The 22235-nt window shown below is 41.8% G+C and overlaps 5 protein-coding genes across 5 annotated transcripts; 2 read left to right on the top strand and 3 right to left on the bottom strand.

The window, feature by feature from the left end:
- Positions 1-933: 933 nt before the first annotated feature.
- On the bottom strand, positions 934-3570 carry MELLADRAFT_78855 (uncharacterized protein; the record flags this gene model as incomplete). Its single annotated transcript, XM_007414536.1, has 5 exons — positions 934-1198; positions 1285-1306; positions 1430-1543; positions 1642-2615; positions 2729-3570. The coding sequence occupies 5 exons, from the start codon at positions 3499-3501 to the stop codon at positions 934-936; spliced, it is 2148 nt and encodes a 715-aa protein (XP_007414598.1).
- Positions 3571-6080: 2510 nt separating this feature from the next.
- MELLADRAFT_124026 (uncharacterized protein) lies at positions 6081-6668 on the top strand (the record flags this gene model as incomplete). Its single annotated transcript, XM_007414605.1, has 4 exons — positions 6081-6298; positions 6366-6422; positions 6497-6575; positions 6648-6668. 4 exons carry the CDS (start codon positions 6081-6083, stop codon positions 6666-6668), a joined length of 375 nt encoding a protein of 124 aa, XP_007414667.1.
- A 3562-nt stretch (positions 6669-10230) lies between these two features.
- On the bottom strand, positions 10231-11087 carry MELLADRAFT_110440 (uncharacterized protein; the record flags this gene model as incomplete). The annotated part of the gene is made up of 2 exons (XM_007414535.1): positions 10231-10567; positions 10747-11087. The coding sequence occupies 2 exons, from the start codon at positions 11085-11087 to the stop codon at positions 10231-10233; spliced, it is 678 nt and encodes a 225-aa protein (XP_007414597.1).
- Positions 11088-13073: 1986 nt separating this feature from the next.
- On the top strand, positions 13074-16645 carry MELLADRAFT_110439 (family 47 glycoside hydrolase; the record flags this gene model as incomplete). Its single annotated transcript, XM_007414606.1, has 18 exons — positions 13074-13281; positions 13359-13401; positions 13430-13472; positions 13593-13658; positions 13733-13780; positions 13856-14023; positions 14108-14204; positions 14268-14354; positions 14458-14467; positions 14550-14617; positions 14683-14820; positions 14850-14986; positions 15085-15162; positions 15242-15300; positions 15400-15582; positions 15760-15817; positions 16285-16347; positions 16616-16645. 18 exons carry the CDS (start codon positions 13074-13076, stop codon positions 16643-16645), a joined length of 1584 nt encoding a protein of 527 aa, XP_007414668.1.
- Positions 16646-17600: 955 nt separating this feature from the next.
- Positions 17601-18604, bottom strand: MELLADRAFT_66581 (uncharacterized protein; the record flags this gene model as incomplete). The annotated part of the gene is made up of 3 exons (XM_007414534.1): positions 17601-18134; positions 18238-18461; positions 18550-18604. The coding sequence occupies 3 exons, from the start codon at positions 18602-18604 to the stop codon at positions 17601-17603; spliced, it is 813 nt and encodes a 270-aa protein (XP_007414596.1).
- Between the last annotated feature and the right edge of the window lie 3631 nt (positions 18605-22235).

Here is a 22235-nt window from a genome sequence, read left to right as displayed (position 1 = left end):
GAATGCATAGAAGCTTCTCCTTTCACACCAGACAGACATATTTCACAGATGTATGTAGCCTCTTCATCCGTACCCGGTATACCGAACAAAAGCTGTTTGCCACATCATAGCGGCTTTGAACAATCCTACGAACCTTCAAAGCGAAGGGCACACAAACTTATTTGCCTCTTGACCCACAGCGAGCGTTATACTTACAAAATTGCCACAATATCAAAAAAAGGAAAGCGAGAAAAGCGCAAGATAGTCACCATAATCTTTTGAGCGTTCCATTAAGCATGATCACTTAAGCAAAGTCATTGCTAGATACATAAATCACAAACTAAATTGGTGTTGTAGATGTATATAGAAATGGAAACCGTAGAATACAAGAGGCATTTGAGGTATGGTATGGTATAAAAATTTACTTCACAATTGATAGACCTATGTTTCTTAGATTTTCGGTTTTTTGTTTTGATTCCTCATGACTCTTCAACTATTTTAACAAAAGCACTTCTATATAAATCAATCGACATAAGAAAATAAAACCTGCCTTTCTAGCCCCCTTCATCAAAAAGTCATCACTTTTGCGATCTATTTTCACGATTGTTTTTTTGGCCAGTGCATGCCTCCTTTTTGGGTTTCTTCTGATACAGACACAGAAGGGTATTTTTGATTTTCTTGCTCGTCATATATTACCAACCACAGTACGATGTTCACTCTAAGTGATCGACATTACCGCTACAGAACGCAGATTCAGTCACAGGGAATGTTGTGATTTGCCGTGGTTTTCATTGGGATGAAGCGCCAGAAGTTGCTTTTTACTTTTTACTCAATCATGAGAAGACCGCCCGTACTGTTCATCGTTGGATCAACATACATAGCATGATCGAGTGTGTGGTGTCCAGCGAACAAAGCTTGTCAACAGGAGCAAGAAAACTGAGAGAATTGACATCACTACTGACATTCATCAATCATAGAGTCATCTTCCACCCCATTGCCATTTGCATTGCCATTGTCATTTCCGTTAGGGTGCTGAAGAGCCGTGGTGGTAGGACTTGAGACTTCCTGAGCTTCATCTGAACCAATTTCTTGAATCGCGCCATTCATCATCAACCGACTCGTTTCTTCTGCCAATCTCTTAACTTCTTCTTCTTTTAGCTCACGTCGACAACGAGAACAGAAGCAGGAGAATAGGTAGTCGTCAAATAGCTTCTTTCGCCTATTGATTTATAGAATCATTCAGAATCAGCGATCTTGGTAGGACAAAAGTACGTCCATTGGACAAGTGAAAGCTTTTAAACTCACCGTGCCTCCAGACACAATTCGGCTGAGGAGATAATGTCACGGAGATATGATTGGAACAGCAAGCATCAAAATACAATAGATTGAGTTCATTGATATCCGCACCCACTCTAGTCATAAGCTGTAGAGTTGATGAGAAATTACGAACGGTTGATGTATGAAATCGTGATCTCTTCATCCTGTTGGATATCTCGTTTTGCAATGACATAGATTGTCGATGGTGCTATTTTGTGCAGCTCCTCCGACCCCGGATGTTTCAGCGCTATTGCATTCGAGTCACAAGAGTCTAAAACAGATAACAGCTCAATGTACGTAACAGCTCAATGTACGATAGGGCGACAGCTGTGAGAGATTACATACGATTGAATCGAGCATGGAGAAGGTAGAGCCCATGATCTGTTTCTCTGTTCAAGGCTGCCTTGCCGAGATACTCTAGGAAACCGCGGAATCCAAAGTAATGAGCAATCGTCTCGGTGTTAAGCCTCCGTTTCCAGAACGTCGCCCAAAAACCATCAGTCGAATTCGTCTCAGATTCTGTTGGTGCAGGACGATAACCTGTGTCAAGATGAAGTGCACGAGTGACCACATGCCATCCATTACGCCATAGTTGACCAAATCGTACATCGGTGAAGTGCGATGCAAGATGACCACCTCCGTGAAGGCGGTCGCGACGAGCACGTTCAGAAACCGTAGCAAGACCCTCGAGTCGCTTTACAATCTTTTCAAACTCCACACTAGGTCCGGTCCACTCTGGTGTGACATTCATCACCTTTTTTTTGGCCTTAGCCTTTTTATTCTTATTGTTGTGGCGTGTGTTTAAGGCTGGATCGTCTGAGCCAATCGGGTCTTGTTCCAATTCTGGATTAACTGTGCCGTTCTTTACCTCACTTTCTTCCCTCTGTGGGGGTACAAACGAAGGATTTGGACTAATTTCACCAGTTTCGTTCGCGATCAACATTCTTGCAAATATCTTGAAAACCATATGAGCGCCTCTGAACTCCTCTGAATCAGCCAAACGTATCACTTGCATGTACTCTGGGTTCTTTTGTGGGCAGACCAGGGGGCCGTAATAGTCGACTGAACGTTGAGCGCATACACGAGTACAATAGCGCATGTAACAAGGTTCGGGACCGGCTGGCTTTTCGGTAACAGATTGGCTACCGGTGGCGAGACTGGTCGAAGTGGTTGTGACAAGCTGTTGCGCTGCGATAGCCTCTTTAGAGCCAGGTGCAGGGTGATGCGGACAAGTTGGTTGACTCTTTGTGCGTTGCGTTGAGAAGGCTCGACCACAGAATGCACAACTTTGACCGGAGATAACGGAGCGTGAAAGCGCCCTGCGACAAGAAACGAGGTGATGATGAGTTATAAAGATACGGAAATCTTTTAACGAAATGAGATAAGGAAAAGGTGGTCTCAACGAAACTTGCTAGGCGGGACCCAAACGAACGCGTCCTCCTTGATTATTTGGGTTCCCTTGGGGTAGTTAGCCTTTGCTATCAGTCCACTACCTTTATTGCTCTCAGGAAACCGAACAGGCTCTACTTTTACACTGCGTTGACGACACTCTAGGAGGAGAACATCGTCCAAAGAGCTGACAGGCTCAGTGGAGCTGTTGTCGGCAGAGGCTGCTTCCCAATCTTTATCCCAAGCATAGTCCGGCAGCCAGATTGGCTCGGAAGGAACACGAGGTGACGAGCGAGCTTGCCCAAGGTTTGATGTCTGAGCTGAGAGATTGGGATTCGAATTAAGGAACTTCCGGAGACGCTTTTCGCTGAGCTGCCAACTTGGGTTGAGGGCCTTGAGTCGGGAAAGAAGCTTAGGAACTCCGAGCGTCGGAGCTTCGGACCGGATCGGCAAGATAGCGTCCAAGAGTTGATTGTTTGTTGGAGCAGGAAGAGACGCAGCAGAATCAGTTGGAACTTCGGAAGGATCTGCATTGACAGCAGAAGTTTTGTTATTGAGTTCTTCAGAGGAATCTGTCTGATCATCATTGGGAGACCGCGAAGGAGTTGTAGAGTCCTGAGAGCTCGCTGGGGTTGTGGAGATGAGCTCCGGCTCAGCTTGGGCTGGTGATGATGGGCTGGATTGAACTGCTTGTGGAGACCCGTTGAGGCATGAAGCGTCGGAAGATACGTCAAGGTTTTTAGGTGAAGATGCTTGAGGAACTAAAGCAGTTTCTGGAAGTGAATCGGATCCAAAACTTTTCTCCGTAGGGTTCATGTTTAAATATGTGGCGTGCAAGCGAAGGTCTGAAGGGATAGACGAGTTTGATAACTTTGAAGTGTGTCTTTATGATGGTTTGTTGAGGCTGAGTTGCGAACAAAGGAAGTCAAAAACAAAAAACCGTTTGAGTAATGATCGAAGGGAAGTGTATTCTGGGTAATCAAGAAAAACTTAAAAATTTAAAATCAAAGAAACTCAACTTGCTAAAAGCCGTAAGCCATACAGTTTCACTTTATCTTTCAAATTTTCAGAATTATGACAGCGGCTCTTTGCCTTAACACCCGATGATAATATCGAATCTGAGTAATTTGCTCCAGATTCTCATTCACAGTCTATCAGTTGAAAAAGACCACTGATTATGTCGAGTCACATACATATCAAGGTTTGAGGAAATGCTCACATCAATCTTTATCTAGAAAACCTGAAAGAGTAGGGGCCAGCCTTCAAGAAGCTTTTGGGTTTAGCCGAGACTCGTGATCAAGGTTGCAGCACGGGGTGTCAAGTAGACGAGGATGTCCAATTTACACTGATGGATGATACCGATAGATGTGTCAGACAGCATGAGGCCCAGCATGGAAAGTTAAGCAACGTAAGAGAATCAGAATTAGACCACATATATGAGGGAGATGTGGATGATAGCATCTTGACCCTCAGTCAGTGTTAGCAAGAGCAAAGTGTACGAGGTAAACTGTTTGGTTTTTCTGGGTGAGGTGGGTCTACGGGGTGATGAGTCGCTGGTCACTTGGTATGATTGACTTTCACTCTTGAAAGATTTGTGGTGAAAGCGGGAAGGACTTGGTCAAGTTCCTGGCCATAGGTCTCATGCTAATTTCCGCCTTCATCCAGGATTGAATCAGGCATAGGGACCTTCTCAATGCACCGGTCGCCGCGGCCACGCACTATGGCAAACTAACTTCATCCCTCTCTACCTCTCCTCTTCTGATGGGTAACAAAAATATTGCTTGTTCTTGACCGAAACACGCAAGCAAAATGACGGGAACCCTGGGCTAAGCTTTTCGAGAAGTTGAGTCTTCCTTTTGAGCAGAATATAAGCAAGTTTTTTCTTACTTCGGCGACTTTTATTGTCTGTTTTGCACAACAGCCTTCGAGTGGGTTCTTCAGTCGATCACAAATCGCACAATGGCACAATGCACTCCATTGCTTGTATGCGACGGTTTAGAACGATCACCATTGACAAGGACGCAAGTATGAACACAACGACATGGCCTGCTCATCGACTGCAGCTCGCACCGGAACCTTTGCATGTTGGGTTTCCAACATGTGCCCTTCGTTTTATCTACCTCATGTCCTTTTTCAGCATAATTCGAAAACCAGTCAGTGACCCACATCTCAACAATAGCCTTTTTTGGTCATCCTCGTCACCTTTTTTGGTTGTTCATCCTTGACGCTAAAGTTGCATTGATACGACTATAAAGACTTCTCCTTAAATCGGTTCAACAGGTTCACTCCCCCTTTGTTTTCCAACCTTATCTCTTGTCTTAATTTGTACATCTCACTACACATATAAAACAAGTTCAGGTACTACCTATAATAGTTACCTACTCTTGGAATACACTCATTTTATCAACGGTCTCGACATTCTCTAGGATTTCATACTCTCATTTTATTTATTCACAATCGATTTTTATAAAACTCCTTCGTATTTGTGCTTAAAATATTCATAATCACAAGATATGTTGGTGACATCTTTATTTCTTTTCGGGTTACAACTGGTCGCCACCGAAAGCAATCCTCCCCAAAACTCCTCGAACAGTGTTACTACTTGGTTTCGACCTAATGGAAAATCCGCCTGTCCACCCTTGAAGGCGGATAACATCAGTGCAATTGCTCTCAGTTCGGTGCCCTTTGCCAACGGAACGGCTTGCCATGCTTTGTGAGTCGCTTTCTTGATTAATATGTTATTTCTTCTTCATGGACTACCAATTCAGACACTTCGAGGTTGATTAGATGCCTGACTTAAATGAATGACCTTACGCGTTCAGAATCAAAATCGAATCTCCTAAAGGTGTTGTGGCATATGGACGCGTCACAGATCTCTGTCCAGAGCCGTAAGTTTCTCAGAAATAATGACAATCAGGCGTTTAGTTGCAACACGTTTTTTGATAAACTAACACCCAGAACAATGATAGGTATTGTAAATCTGAGGGACTGAATTTATCACCGGAATTATTTTCTCAATTTGCTCCACTCTCGGATGGCGTAGTCACAGGCGTAAGTTTCTCTTAGACTTGAATAACCAGCAACTCGCGCCAGAAGGTTCATTTATCTATTTTTTCGAATGGAATCAGCTCCGATGGTCATTTGTTTCTTCCTCTACTTCCCTACCGACATATTCATTACATGCTGACTTCGTTGAAGACGAAGCGCATCTTTCTGCTCCACCGCCTGAGGAGACAAAAGATTCGTTCAAGTCTACCTATGTTGAAAATCCCTCACCTCCACCAACTTCAGTGCCTGAGGACAAACCCGTGAAAGACACCCCGACCAGCTCGAACGCTGCTCAACAAGCCACACCAGTTCCCAAACCCCAGCCTGAAAGTTCTAAGCCTGCCACGATGACTACCAGTTATAAAGCTGCAACATCTTCAATCGCGCCTACAACCACAACTTATGAACCCAAGTCTACGCCAGCGAGTAACCCGGACACATTCTCTGGGCGCATCACTTGGTACAATCCCTCGGTAGGAATCGGAGCATGTGGGACAGCCAACTCGGATGAAGATCATGTTCTTGCCCTTAACTCTGCCCAATATCCTGGACAGTGTGGAAAAAAGTATGACCTCTTTCCTTGTATATGACTATCCATATGGACTAATACTGGATTTTTCAATTTTTGAAAGGATTAAAATCAAAGGCAATGGGAAGGAAGTCTCTGCTACCGTCATGGATGAATGCCCGTACGTCTCTATACAAATATCTGGGCATAATTTGTGCGGTTCAAATTTTTCCTGATGACCTCGAACTGTTTTAGGACTTGCGGTCATGGAGATTTAGACCTCAGCCCGGCTGTCTTCAAAAGAATCGCTGAGCTTGACGTTGGAACGCTTCCAGTAAGTACATGTGCACCATTTGAAGCTGGCCTGCGAATCCAACTTTTAATATAATGAGTTCTGTCTTTCTAGGTCACCTGGAACTTTGTTTAGGATATTTCAAGCTTGAGGCGTCAGATTCAAGTAAACGGCCCTCAAATTATTTGGTCTTCGTTTATGTATACTATCTGAATATCCTTCATCTCTCATGGACTATCTGTCTTTCTATTCTCTATCATCAAATAGGGCTTCAGTATGTTATCTTATTTTACTTTGGTTTTTGTGTCTTCAATTATTTTGCGATCCAACTTATCTTACAGCTATGTAGTAAGAATTACCATTTTATCATCCCATTAGTATCGTACCATCCTCATTCGCCTCGGCGCAAGACTTTCTTGTTCTGAGAGCCACCTAGACCCTTATGAATTATCTAACCGTTGATTCACCTTCATTTGGGATGGTGAATATTTGTTCCATTGTGGAGACCGTGGAGAAGAACTCCTGCGAAGACATGAGTATGAGAGGGTGTCGCTTGCCGTAATAAAATGCACTGTATCTGATTTGAGTTAAAGATTTTCCAAAATCACCTTGACTGTCTGGGGTCAACGTGTTGCAGGCATCAACAGAAAAGGCATCTCATCTGTAGTCAAATGTTAGTGGATTAGTTTCCGGTAATGAGGCTGGAAGGCTCTCTTATTCTGTACTTTAACATGACGGGACATATTCTTTGCCTTGCCAGGATTGAAAAATCCCGAAGATGTAGAAAACATGGGCTTCGTCCACAACTTTTAGTTCTAGGTCACTTGTTACTTACTGATTGGAATATTGGAAATGATAGGTACTTAGAGCATCTCCAACGGTGCCTTGTAAACGTGACGATACGTAAGCTGTATGTTACGTTTACAGGGTTGGGTCAAAAAACGACCCTCCACCGGTCGGCAGATTTCTCACCTCTGGCCACTCATGTGAAGTTTGGTTTGAGGGATACTGGGTATTGCATGTCAAGACCTTCATGCATGAAGGGCTTCTGCAAAAGATGCAGGAAGCAGTATTGGCGACGTTTAGGACATAATCATACCACATGCGTCCAAAGATAAATATGATAATCAAAAGAAATTACATATCAAGTATATAGTCAATGAGATATCAGTCAACTTTTAAAAGGAATATTGTGCGCTTTCGGCGTTTTTGGCAGGAGCACAACCTTGGAAGTCCCTCCATCATGTGCGCGGTGGAGGGAAATCATTTTAAAGAAAAAATACAGCTTACTGTATGTTTTCAGACGAGCCTGTACGCCTTTTGGTGATTCAGGACCGTTGGAGATGCTCCTAGAGTAAATGATGTAGTTGTTGGGGTCAGGTCTTTGATGGATATATTGTCTCAAATGGTGATATGACATCATCCTGTTGAAGATGCAATTCAATCACCATTTCTTTCTCTTTACCTCGTTTTGTCTAGATTTCCAAGCTCAGAGCACTTTCAGGTATCATCAAGAATGATAAAGTATGATACTTTGAAGCCCTCCCAGGCAATCCTGGATGGTATGCGGAATTTTTGAAGTTGTCCAAAGTTGTCAGAATATGTATCAGTTGATTGTCACAATTATATATATAGAATTGTTTTTTGGTTATTTTTCTGCCAGTATTGTTCTTCAGAAAAATAGAAAGATATATAAGATCATTTCATCATTATGTTAAGACAGTGTTATGTGTTAGTTTATACTCATCTTATTTACAAATTTTGTTTTGTTGTTCAGTTTCAGTTGTTTATTTCTTTTTTAGAGTCATATATATACAATACATTTGTACTGCTAGCCATCCTGTAGAGTGTTGTTTGGTCTTAGGACATGCTTGATTTATTAAAACTTTAAGCCCAGTCAGCTTTAGTTTGTCTGAAGTGTTTCCCTAAGTACCATGGTGATATTTCCAGGATCAAGGACTTGTGAAATTGTAGATTCCATCACAGCTGCCCAAACATTTGGTTTGTAGGAGCAATTGCCAGGTACCAAAATGTGCAGAATTCAATTCCTTTCATAATTGCTTGTGATCCCAAAAAAATTACTGACAAGATATGTACAGTCAAACCCGCGCAAATGCATACCCGCGCAGGTGCATAACCCGTGATAATGCATAGAAAAAATCCAGAATCTTGATGCTTTTTACTGCCAAATTTGACAACAGAAATGCATAACCAGTCAAAATGCATAGCAAAAGTCTTCCACCCAAATTATGCGTTTGCGCGGGTTTGACTGTAGCACTATTTTCCCAACAAGATGTTGTTCATGCTTTTGTTTGTGATTTTTTGGAGGTTAATTTGATTTCAGTTTGCTCTACTAAGGCCTTGTCAGCCCTGAGTACTAAACTAGAGTACCAATGGGCGACGTGTTATAATAAAAACCTTAAAAATAGCAATTACAACTCAAGGCTCAGTTTCAAGAGTCAAGTTACATATGATTTAGCATATGTAACATGTGCAGAACTTACATCAAAGGGTGTGAAACATAACTTTGATGCAAACCAAAGCTACATATATTTCACAGCCGTAACACATATGTAACAAGTGAAATATACTTATAATACAATAGTAACTGTCTTACTGTAATTAACCTAACCATAGAACCACAATTTGTGCGCACTTGTAGTCCAAAGATTTCCAAGGTTCAGACTATATAAACCCTGGAAATCCAACCAAATTGAGAAGAAGAACATCATCACATTATTATTCAACAACTACACAACTTTGCTTTTATTCATCTTCCTAGAACCTTTAAACTTTGCTTATCAATTACCAAACTTTAAAGGCCTGATTCTACAAACCTTGAAACTCAAACCTTGTGTCTTGTTGCTTATTCTGTGTGCTCATTCAACTTTGTTTCTGATTAGACTCCATAATCAGTAGTTCTTGTAATATCCATTTGGTGGAATTACTTGTAAGGAAGTAGTCCTTGGGTACTGCTTATATCAGATTTGGGATTCATCTGATATAAGAAACTCTAAATCTACGGGGGAATCTCTGTTAGTCAGAGTGTAAATTTCCTGGTGTTATAATAGACTTTAACACCACCTTCTTTGACCTTTCTTTGAATAAGAAGAGGATCAAATTAGGATTGAGAACTGCATGTCAGTTGCTCTCATTTTTTCATTATTGTAAAGACAATAATTAACCCAAAAATCCCTGGGCTAAAGCCTTTGTTTAAAGGTCAACTAACTGGAGTCTTTACTTGTTTATTCCAAGTAAAGCTCTTACACCCAAATCTCTACCCATTCATACTCATAGATATTGATCTACGCGACTTTGGTAGAAGTTACCATACCTTCTACAACCTTTTCATTGAATCTACTAGCCTGACAGACGCTAGTAGGCTCACAGGCCTTTTCCAAGACCTTCATCACAGCAGCCACATCAAAACTCACTGTTATAAGCTTTGAGAACAAAATCAAGAGACCAACCTGGTCATCACCAAAGGCATCCAATGGGCAGATCAGAAGTTTAATTCCTTCTGTATGCAAATTACCAAAGAGCTTGTGTATGTGATCTTGCCATATCCCATCCCCACAATGAGAACCATCACCTTTGTGGTCAAGAGACTGACCCTGATTGTATTGGATGGGAATCCATTCAAGAAAGGATCAATGCCTCACCATGATATGAACTACATCAAAATCATTACATCTTGTCAATTCCAGGCCCTTCCTTTGCCCTTGTTTTTGCCTGTTCCCTGCTTTTTTCCTTTGTTCATGTCTTTGTCTGCGGCTGCTTTGGCCTTCTTGGCCAGCTTGTTCAGGTTCTTTTTATCTGTCAATTGGTGTACACCCAATGAGATGGCAGCCACACTGCCTGCAGGGGTATATGGGATGGTGTGTACTAGGAAGAGCTCTCTGTGTAGGAAGGCTAAAAACAGTGAAGCAGGATTTATGATGTGATATGAGGCTTGTTCATGAACCAAAACTGGTGCAAGGTTCCTGAATAGGTGTAGATCTGTAGGACATTTGACTGGTGACATGATCTTGCATCTGGAATCATAGTGGTTGTGTTGTACATTCATTAGCAAGACATAATAAATCTTTTCTATACATTTTTCTCAAATGAGGTGGGATGAAATATCTGATGGCTTGCCCATGGATAGGCACCAACTATGTGGCCAGTGAGTATAAAACCCCTCATGCCATAGAATGGGTGGTGATTGGATAACAAGGCCATTTCTATGTTTAACACAACACTTTCATCCACTCTTGACTCTTGAGTCGTCCAAACTTCCTTAACCAAGCCGACTTGCTCATCATATGCCCCTGGACATTGAGGCATAGGAATCTTAAGCAATATAAAAGCCCTGTCTTTTGCACTCTGTTTGGTAGGTAAAATGGTGTGTCTGGTAAGTGCCCATACAAATTTATTATCACTGAGTTTGAAACATGCACACTTGGAGATAGTTCTGGGTGGAATGGGATGACAATAAGGGACTTGTTTGTATTTAATACGGAGGAACACATCCTTGTTGTACCCCAGCACTTCCAATATGTACTGGTCATTCATTCGAGTCTTGATGACCCTGTCACCTGGTTTGGTCCAAGAGCCATCATATGGATAGTGTATCAAACCATCCAAAGAAAGGTGCTGAAGAACATTGATGTTGTTTGCAGAGATATTGATGTCTCTTCCAGGATTTTGGCAATTTGAATGAATTGAAAATTTTCAAACAACACCATTCATTCTTTCAAAATATTGAGTTGCAAAAAGTGACAGTGCCCCAAACCTCCTAATTGAGAGTATGAAATGTTTCATGATACAAAACTTGGGTTTGTTTAACCATTGAGCTGAGAGCTGCACACCCCCCACTAGGAAGTGGTCAATTGTATGATCCAAATCATTGCAATATGTTCCCACGCCCTGAGCTGGGGTTGAAAGCCCATGGAATCAACATGACCCAAGTCAAGCCATACTTGCCTGTATAGTGGAGAGAGGTATTCTCCCAAAACAAATGTTGCAGCCTGCAACACAATATTGAACTCCTTTCCATTCAAGATTTGTGCATGTGTAACCATGCACTCTGGTTGTATTGCTTCTGATCCCATTCCTGAGGAATCAAAGATCTTCCACTTGATCTTTAATTGAGATTTCTGGGTGTCAGATAGCCAGCTGACACAATCGCAATATAGGTATTTGGTTACCCCAAGTAGGATGACACACAAGGACTCCACTGGAGTGTCTAAATGGCCGTCAAATCCATTCAGACATAAGGAGGGGTTGAATAATCCATTGTTATATCAATCATCTAATTCTTCAGCCATCTAGATTGCCATGTCTGAATTTGGATTCTCCTGGTGACATTGTCTGACTTGAGCCATGAAATTATGACACATGTTATCCTTGATCCCCCAAATCTTTGCTTGATTTTCCACCTTTTAAATTGAATTTGGAAACCTTGGTAGCCACCAGAGTGATTGAGTTCTACTGATTGTAACACTCCATGATCTTGTTTCAAACTGTGTTATTATTCCTTGAAGCAGGCCCATAAGATGTTCCGCATACTGATGAGTACATTTTTCATCCATGCTAGAAGCTGCCAAAGTACATATCCTGCAAGGAGTCAATGTTGATGCTGGATTTTGTGTATTTGTCACCTCTGCGTCCATGGGGGTATCACCAAGAATACAAAGTGGAATTGTCATGATCAATACTTCTTCTTGTAATTCAGAATCATAACCAACACAACCTTCCAAACTCAGACCACTTTGAACAAACAAAGAAGAATGTCAGGGAATCAGAATACTAGAAATTTCCAAATATTCAACTCACTTCAGATGATGTACCAGATCATCAGCTAATTCTAAGGCTGCACCAACATTAGTATTTGCCAAGAACAAAGTATTATAGTCCAGATGAACCAATCTGGAAGGAAGACCTGAAAGATTGAAATAAAAGGACATGTGTTTATTCCATCGCGTTCTGATGTTCCCTGAGGTATCATCACAATATAGGGTTATGATAAGACTTGAGGCACTAGAGGGATGCAAGGGACTTTGGTAAGGACCTTCTAAATGATGATATAGATTGCTACGTGAGGAGCAATCAGTCTAATCCTGCAGACTGATATGAGTAGGTGAGTATAGTACAAGCATATCGGTAAATTCATCGAAACCTTTTCCTAGCTTGTGATGGAAAAATTGGTGGAATATGTTGCGATGATATCGGGGATTTGAGGTTCGAGCTTGCTGTATGATTGAGAAAAGCGGGTGGTAGCTGGGTTTTGTGAGGGTCTTGGCGATAAAGTTCATAATTTTTGCTTTCACTCTAGTCGCCGGGTGTATAGGTTGAGGTTGTTGAAGGAAGTTTCGTAGGCTCGCTCGCCGAGACGCCGAGAGGGACTCCTGAATGCGACGACGGTGTCTGGGTCTCACGGTTTATGTATCATCGAAGACCCTTAAAAGGTCTTTTTTTAACTTATGGAGGTCAAGCAAACAGTTTGAGTCCGCCCACTAAGTAATTTTATCCTAAACTTCAATTTGCAATCATCTTTCAATGTTGGTACCCTGTTCTATCTTCAATCGCGCCGTGGCGCTTATCTCATTCCTATACGTATTGAGCACCCTCAGTACCTGCAACGCTGCGATACAAAATGCTGCCATCCGCCAAACTGACGAAGCCCAAGCTCGTGCCGCAACCATCAAGGACGCATTCTTGGTGGCTTATAACGATTACATACGATATGGATATCCTGCAGACGAAGGTCCGTGGTCGTGTTTTGCAGAAGAGCCAGATCGATTCCTGAAGGTACTGTACTAATTGAAAGCTCTCCATCACTAGTTCTGCCTGTTTCGAAGGGTGGACGAAATTCCCGTAATGGCTGGTGAGTTCCACGTTTCCGAAAACGCAAGCCTTATCGCTAAGCGAGTACGGATCTTTCTCTCGCCGATGAAGGTCCGCAAGCCTCGTCGATGCACTGGACACAATTTTTGTTATGGATCTCAAAGTACTCTCGTTTCCAACACCATGCGGCGTACTCTCATCATTGCTCACGGACCATGCTTGTATACATAGGATGCTTTTGACGATGCAGTCAATAAAACGCTGAAAATCGATTTCTCAACCAATCATACCGATGATGTCAGTTTCACGTTTTGAATATAGTCAATTAGATTCTGATAACAGTCAATTTATGTGTAATTCTCTGTGGATAGCTAGTCGTTGTGTTCGAAACTACCATTCGTTATGTAGGAGGCATCCTAGTAAGGCATCGTCTCAGTCTCAATTCCAAAACAAAGTCGCAAGCTTTACACTGACTGAATCTGTACCTCACTCAGTCGGCATACGAATTATCTGGCGCCAATAACCAAGCGTTGCTGGATCAAGCACGAGTACTTACGGATAAGCTGATATATGCATGGCCGGATGAAAATCAAAAGCTTCCGTATTCGGTATTGTCCTTTACTGACAATACGCCGGCTAGTGATATAGTCAGCTTGGCCGCGGTAAGTCCTCACTATTTGGGAGCACATTGAGGATTGTGGAACAATTTCTGACTTGAAAAGCCTATATACCACTCGAAAATTCAGGCTGGCTCAATGATTGTCGAATTCGATCGTCTGAGTTACTATACTAAAAATGACAAATATAGGAACTTGGCAGACAAATCTATGAAATTTTTGATGGGTAAGCTACAATCTCTCCCCTGTTTCTGAATCTTATTGTGAAGGTGCTGACATCATCTGATAGATTTACCCGGGATTTTTCCGGGATTGCCTGGTCTGCGATATAGCGCAAAAAATGGTAGTGTCATACAAGACAGGGTCACATGGGGAGGTTAGTGCACCGCTATAGTTACCGCTGTTACTATTTGGATCCAAAGATTTTTCAAGGGAAATGAGACACTGAATTTTTCCCCATGAAATCTTGACTACATTAGCAAGCGCCGAGTAGGTCATTCCGAACCCTATCACCGCTAGGATTTTTGGCCTTGAGCCTTGTTGGAAAACTGATTTCAACATGTCTTTTTAGCTCGTACTATGAATATCTTCTGAAATACCCAATGCTCACAAACCAAGCTGACCCAGTATATCTTGAATGTAGGTTCATCTTATCTCAATAAAATTTGATGTGTCCCGTTGACCTAATTCTGTACGCAAAATAGCGTGGAAGAAAGCAGTAGGATCCTCGATCAAATACCTTGTCACTACGTCGTCGCTCCAAAACCTCACGTATCTGGATGAATATTCGGAATCTGAGGGTGGAAAAAGACACATGTTTTCGCATCTCGCATGTTTTGCTGGTAAATTCATCAACATTTCATCCATTCAGTGTTAGCGCATATAACCCAATATTTATGGAGAATCTGTGATTCACCAGGTGGAAACTGGATGATGGGAGGACGTGTGCTCAATGATCCAGAAATCCTAAGATATGGGATCTTGTTACTCGAGACATGTATGAGATCGGTGAGTTTAGCGGTATCTATGAGCTTGCCAAACAAATTTTCAAACAGGTCTCGGCGCTGATCGTGCGGAATTTCCTTTTTGCAACTGGTAATATCTAGTACACGGCCACCAAGACCGGACTGGGCCCTGAGATATTCAATTTCCTACCTCCTGATGGCTCCGATGGACAAAGAGGTGTTCGTCTCACTCTCCAAATGCTGTTGAATTGTTGTCGACCACACCTAAAACTTCATACTTTATCTCGGCTATGTCTAGAATTCCGAGTTCTATAAAGCCAACGGATTCTACATCACAAATTCCCAATATATGCTGCGGTAAGTTAAACCCCATCAGATTCACATCCACTCCACACGCATCTTTAAAAAGTTCCCTGCCTTATTTCTGCCTGGAACTTATTTAAATTCCGATATTAGGCCAGAAGTGATAGAGTCTGCATTTTACGCATGGAGGATTACTGGGGAGACAAAGTATCAAGACTTTGTATGGAATGCTTTTCAAGCTCTCCAGAACACCTGTAAAGCCCCTGCAAGCTACTCGGCTATAGATAACGTGAACAGCCCAAATCCAAAGCTAAAAGACGATTGCGAAAGTTTTCTGTCAGTTAAACTCGAATACTCTCGATCAACTTTACTATGCAGCTTCAGCTAACATTTTCTCTTACAAAACAATCAGATACGCGGAGACATTCAAAGTCAGTCCTTTCAATACAATCCCTGATTTCGTATCATGATAATAATGACTGTGAAACACAACCTGATTGTATCAAAACGTAGTACATATATCTCACCTTTGCATCTCCCGACTTGTTGTCCTTGGATCAATATGTCTTCAGTGAGTCACATGTACAGTCTCGTTTGTCTAGACCAATGTCGGTTGTACTTGGCCTTCATGGAAGTTGTTGCTGAAAGCGTGATAATCTCTTTGACATCTTTCGCTTACCTTGCAGATACCGAGGCACACCCTTTTCGATATGCACCCCCAAATCAGCCTACTGCAAACTCGCCAAAAGCTGCTGTTAAGAAATCAGCAGGGTCCATAAATAGAAGAGACACTCTTCAATTTGTCATTACTCTTTCAGGATTCCTGATACAACTTCTCATCTAGCTTCCTCGCATAGCTCTAGAATGTATATAATTTGCCTGCCTGACACGATACCACCCGATTTCCAACTGTACTCCAAGTCCTTTATTTATCCTGTCTTTATTCAAGTTTCTTGTGATTTTTAGAGGTAGCTTCGATCCTTGACAACATTAGGACCCATTGCAAATATTTCACGTAGGTGATCCTATGGTCCACAGTATGTCTCTATGCAAAATATTCCTCAAGCTGAAAAGCTCGTTGAGCAAAAGACGAAAATCCAAGTGAGTGAACTCAGTCTCTAATCGTACTTAGATGGCTAGAAAGATGCGAGTCTGATTTTTGTAAAGAGTAATAATTCAACTTTGAGTTGAGAAAGAAAAATCGAGATCCCCTTGACATTTCGAAATTGGCATTCAATTTCCAGGTGATTTTAGCGCAGTTCATAAGTCCCATGCGGGGATCCATTTGCGCAAGAGTTCAAAACTTCCACCTGTCAGCTCACTGGCAAGACAGTAGCTATAAGACACGTTTGAGCTTTTTTCCTGTTAGCATCGGTATGCCAGACAACAAGATGCATAATCTACATATGAGCCTTCTAATTTTTGATTAACATATGATGATGTCTTTGCGTCAATTTCCAAATTGGTATGGCTGTGTGTGGTCAAGTCTTCCTAGGGTGTTTAAATCTTTTTTGCATGGATCCAGATGAATTTTGACCACCCTAGGAATTCTTCAAGTTTTTTCGGTGGTCAACCAAGGATGGCCCCTCCTTTCTTTCCTTGTTATGCAGTGCACATATAATGATGCCACAGAGACCGTTTGATATTTGTAAAAGTTGAAATCTTTCGTTCTTCTGGCTTTCCTCTTCGTTATCACACACAGAAATATTTTTCATAGTCATCAAATCGTCAAGTCTGACCATCAACCATCTGAAAAATTACCTGTTCTCATTCTAAGTTCAATGCTTCAAGTTCAATCCCCGCACCCGAATCATGGATCCAGGAACCAATCAACTTCAATCTGTCTTTTTCCATCACTGGATTCCTAATCGGAAACACTTGTTGGTCAAGTATCATTCCTATCGTGTCTTATATTGGAACTCACAAAGTTTTATAGGATTCTATCTCCTCATAGAGGTTTTTTGAATCTTTTTCAGTGCAATGATGTGTGCGTCTCGTAAATTGGACAGCTTCAAAACTTTTGTTTCTTACGGAGCACAAAGGTTCTGAGGGATTAGAAATTTGAGGCATCAGAAAACGACTGATCATTTGGAACATAACATTGTCATGTAGGTAAGCGTTTCCCCTTCATGAAAGTGCGGTGAACAATTTACAACAAAACTCTATGGCTGACCCTAGTAAAGACAATATCAAGTACTTGACTCGCGGAACAAACAAAATTCAACATTGGTTTCTTTGTATATGTCGCCTGATTCTTCGAAGAGAAAGAGATGGTTTGGATATATATGGTAGTACAGAAGGATGAAGATACAATTCACAAAGATGGAATACAAATCAAGAAAGTGATGACCCACTCATGGAGAGGAGTGAGGAGTGACTGTGATGGGATCATTGAGTAATCTTGCAAGTGAGAAAGAAAGTGGAGAGCTTCTCGGAGATACATCGGTCAAAATTGCCGGTGTTGACCCCTCGCGAGACGACCTGGGTGTTAGGACAGATTCCAAGGGTGGACTCTCGGAAGATGGGCGGCAAGTGGATGCATTTTCTCGCGGCTTTGACGATTTGCCCGAGAAGCTGCTTCCAGATTGTGCAGAAAAGGTTTTGACTGACGAAGATGATGTATGGCTTAGTTTCAATGGACTGAGTCGGATAATCTTGGTTTTCGGATTATGACCCTTTGACAGTGGCTCTTCTGAAGAATCTCGATCTCGTTTGGCACTATTTGCCAATGGCGCAGTACTAGCGGTCGAAGTCGAGGAACTCGATGATTGTCGTTGGAGCGCAGCCTTACATGGCTGAATTGAACTTGATCTATTGGAGATCATTGTCGTGCGTCGCCGGACATGATTGAAGTTCGCAGCTTGGAGATCATAGTGTGCGGCAACTCGCTGAGCGAAACCCGATGAGTGCGTCAAAATTGATTAAAAGGTTAGCCATGGTGCAAAAATTCAATACCTCTACTTGAAAAAGAATGGGTGCCTAATTGCTTACCTCGTCCTCCTGTCTTTTGGCTTGCAAGATGGCCATAAGTAGTTTTGTATCACCATTGCCATCCCTTTCATAGGCTTCGAGGATTGATTCAACGCTTGGGGTTTCTAAGGGATTGCCAAACATGTTCCTGTGATCCTGGAGCGCCTTACGTGCAATGCGACGTAATTCATCTGTGCTTCTATTCGTAGATGAACGACTGGTGACCACACCTGAGGAAACAGAGCCTGGAACAGGAAAATATTCTTGTGACAGCCAAATGAATCAGGGAATCAATAAAGCTTTGAAGCTGCGCAAGAAGAACGATGGGCATACCATAGGGGCGGGTGTTAGGAGATAGGAATTCACGTCGGACTGGCAGTGCTATCATGATCAATAAAATTTGATTTACTCGTTGATGTGTATCAAGACCAATGGAAGTAAGACAAGCTCTTATGATGTCCCGGAGAGGGCTGGGGAAAAGTGAAGGTAGCGGACGAAGTAGTGATGATGATAGAGGATGATACAAGTCACTTTAAACAGCTAGTACGACATGAGCTAATGAGGAAATCCCCAGATGCGCGGCACGCAAAGTAACAACAGCGAAACACTTGCCGCTGGCTGCTCGCCTCTACCAATTCCGGCCGAAGAATGATGATCAAGTCATTTGTGAAACTGTATAAATCCTGTAAAGTCTGATAGGTTGGTATTTTAAGCAAGGTCACTTTGGGCCACTCTTGCCACTCTTGCACGTTTACATAATTAATTCTCTTGGCTAGACTGATCTAAAAACGGATATGATGCTTCCCTCAATTCTCCGACCTAGTTGATGTGTATGTACTCAAACTTGTCTTGTTGAGCCCTTATCATATCGGCACGTCGATAGCCTTTATACGTACAATCGATCTTAAAACTCTTGCGCAAGCCTGCCCACGAAACCCGAGTAAACTGGCGGAGAAATTGGGGCTGTGTCTTTCAGATGTACAATACAAGTCCGTTCAAAGTCTTTGATACTCCAGGTGTGATGATAGGATCACGACGCAAACGTAAGAACATCGTCTCACCTCAGAGAAATCAAAGAATGTTGAGATATGGTCGCGGCGCGAAGAGCTCCGAGTCCCGACTGCTGCGACAGACCAGAACGTCCGCGTTCTCGCAGAGGGGCTTATGACTAATTGTTGATTCTTGGCATGAGCACTACAAGGCTTAAGTGACCTTGAGTAGTTTTTCACAGATTTTTGCTTCCCTGAAAACAAACATCGTTTTACTCCGCAGGCAACTGCATGATCTCATAGCCTAGACATGATCTTTTAAGTGCTTTTGATTTCACATATTGCACTAACTAACTAGGTAAATCTAAAGTAGTGTCACTACAACTCTCTTTGTGTTCTTTCTTACGTTGGACTACCAAGCCTTCATAAAAATTCAGTGTGGAAAAGTGTGCTCCCAAAAAGTATATTGAAACATGAAATAAGAAACATAAAGAATCCTGAGAAAAAGAAAGATAGTCAAGGACATATAGCATAAGATCATAATGATGTGTTGTTTAATTTTTGAAGTATATGTTTTCAAATGTGTGAATCTTCCAGTTGCCTGAATGAACTGTGCTAGGTAAGGGTACACCTGTGGTGTGTCTAAAAGTGTTGATGCTGAGTTTATGTTGACTACATGATTTTTTCTTTCTTCAATTGATTTCTAAATTCTTGCCGTTGTTTGTTGTACTTTCTACATTAAACCAGGAGATGAGCCAGTGTTTCTACTGCTGAACATGTGTCACATTTATTTGATTCTTCTGCTCCTATTCTATGTAGAAATTTTTGTAGAGGGCAATGTCCACATTGAAGTTGAGAAATTGCTGCTGCCTGTGCTTTTTCTAAATGGTTCAGCCTAGACATGATGGGCACACTGAATATGACCACCAAACAAGTGGTATGAAGTTTCTTACAACACACCTGTATTGTTACTTTTTTGAATTCAAAAATTGGGCATGGTGAGAATACACGCTGTACACCCCTTTACATGTGGGACATAAGGCTTGAAAACTTGCCTCAAGAACAGCATGAGAGTGGTGTTTCCCTCTTGATAACAAGAGATACATATGTAGAAAATAATTATGAACAACTTTCCCTGCGGGGTAAGTTGATGTTTGTCAGTGAGGGAAGCAGAAAATCAAAAAACTACTCAAGGGCACTTAATCCTTGTGGTGCTCACACCAGGAATCATAATTAGTCATAAGCCCCTTTGTAAGTGTGTGACCACGGCTGTGCAGAGAGGGCTTAGTTAAGCTGAAAGCAGATCCAAGTCCGCTATATACATGTCCAATATTTCAAGATATGACAATTAGACCTACAGCTTTTGTGGTTTCACAATATTGTATTGCCAAAAGTATCACATGCAAAAGGTTTAAAGCTTGGGAATAGTATTGGCTGGCTTGGGTCCCTTTAGTTATATTTGAAATTGATTGAATAGGTCAAAGTCACACTGCAATCCTGAGATCTGAAATTTTGGCAAAACTGCATGAGAGAAAACTTGACTGCTTGAAAAGAACCCCAACCCTTAGGGGTGGCTAACACATATATAAATGATGGAATCTGAACCTCTTTGGGTGGGATGGTGGCTCACAATTTCTTTGATTATTGCCAAGTATTAAACAACTAAAGGAAAGATTCATGGCTACCATGCAAAGGAATGTTGTTGCCATTCCCATTGCAGAAACATATGTCACAAGGGTTTCCTGTCAGTGAAACCAATTCCATTCACACTGCTGAAATATATAGCACAAGGGTTTCCTGTTAGCAAAACCAATTCCAACCCAGATTGCCCCACACTTTGGTGACTGTGGGTTCAAAGTTTACTGTCAAGTGCTCTGGATTAGATATTGTACAAAAAATTGTCTATTGTGTTCTGCCAATTCAGATCCTCACTGCGGAAGACTGTGTGGTTTTTATATCTGGGGCAAGCATGCTGATGCCGGGGGGTGATGAAGGGTCCCTGCTATCAAGCATTATCAGAATTCAATCAGCTAAAATGTTTTGTGAGGTTGATACAAAATAGTAGAATTATGCAACTTGATTATTGGGGTGACACATGTGCAACACTGATAAAGAGCAAAATTGTCAAGTCTTTGAGTTGTGATGACAAGAAAGATAATTACAACTGGCATGTTTGAATTTTGTCTTTTTTTAGAAGATCCACCATGTTTATTGGGAATATACAGTGGATTGGCACAACACAAGCAAAGCTATTATTGAGTGTACAATTTTTGAGACCCAATACTTATTGAGGAGGTGTGACACCCCCAATGTTCTAGTAGCTTTGTAAAGAACTATTGTGGAAAAGACTTTTTGTTGATAATAAACTGGAGGAACAAATGATATGAATGAAATTATTAGGATACAAAAAGAGGTGTACAACTCTAGGACTGTATATGAAGCTGGGTTACTAAATTTTGCTACTGCTGGGCTTTGCCTCTTCTCAGACTGGACTCCTTGTAGTATGTCTTTTTATATCTTATCCATCCTCATTTCAGGTTTCAAAATTTATTCCCGTGACAGCTCATGAGTGACCTACAACAGCCTCTCTAATGATTTCAACATCTACTAATATGCTGCTTTGATGGAAGCCCAGTTTTGCCATTCAGGTTCAATCAAAGAGCCACATGCATGGAACTGGCTGGTAGAAGTGCATATCATCTGTTTCCGCCATCCCCATTTCTTTTCGTCTTTTTTCCTCACACTGGTATCAATCTGCTGCCCAATTTGTGTTATATAATTCCCTATCTGTTGTTTCTTCAGTTGCCAGACCTCTTTCAGGAAAGTTTTCCAATCACTCTCCATCATTGAAATTCCTCTCGCTCATTCCTTTGGTCATTCTTTGCTAAATCCGTGCAGATGCCTATCATCCACAGCCCCAAAGTGAAGCTCATGGTTGTATGCATGGTGCTTTGAGGCATGGCCTTTTGAGAGATTGTGACAGATCTTGGAATCAACCTGTCACTGACCTCAGTCTGGCAGTGGATTCAA

This window comes from Melampsora larici-populina, assembly GCF_000204055.1.
Source record: "Melampsora larici-populina 98AG31 unplaced genomic scaffold MELLAscaffold_44, whole genome shotgun sequence".
In the NCBI taxonomy this organism is placed as follows: Eukaryota; Fungi; Basidiomycota; class Pucciniomycetes; order Pucciniales; family Melampsoraceae; genus Melampsora; species Melampsora laricis-populina.
The sequence above is the reverse complement of the archived record's forward strand: the minus strand, read 5'-3'. Positions and strand labels throughout refer to the sequence as shown.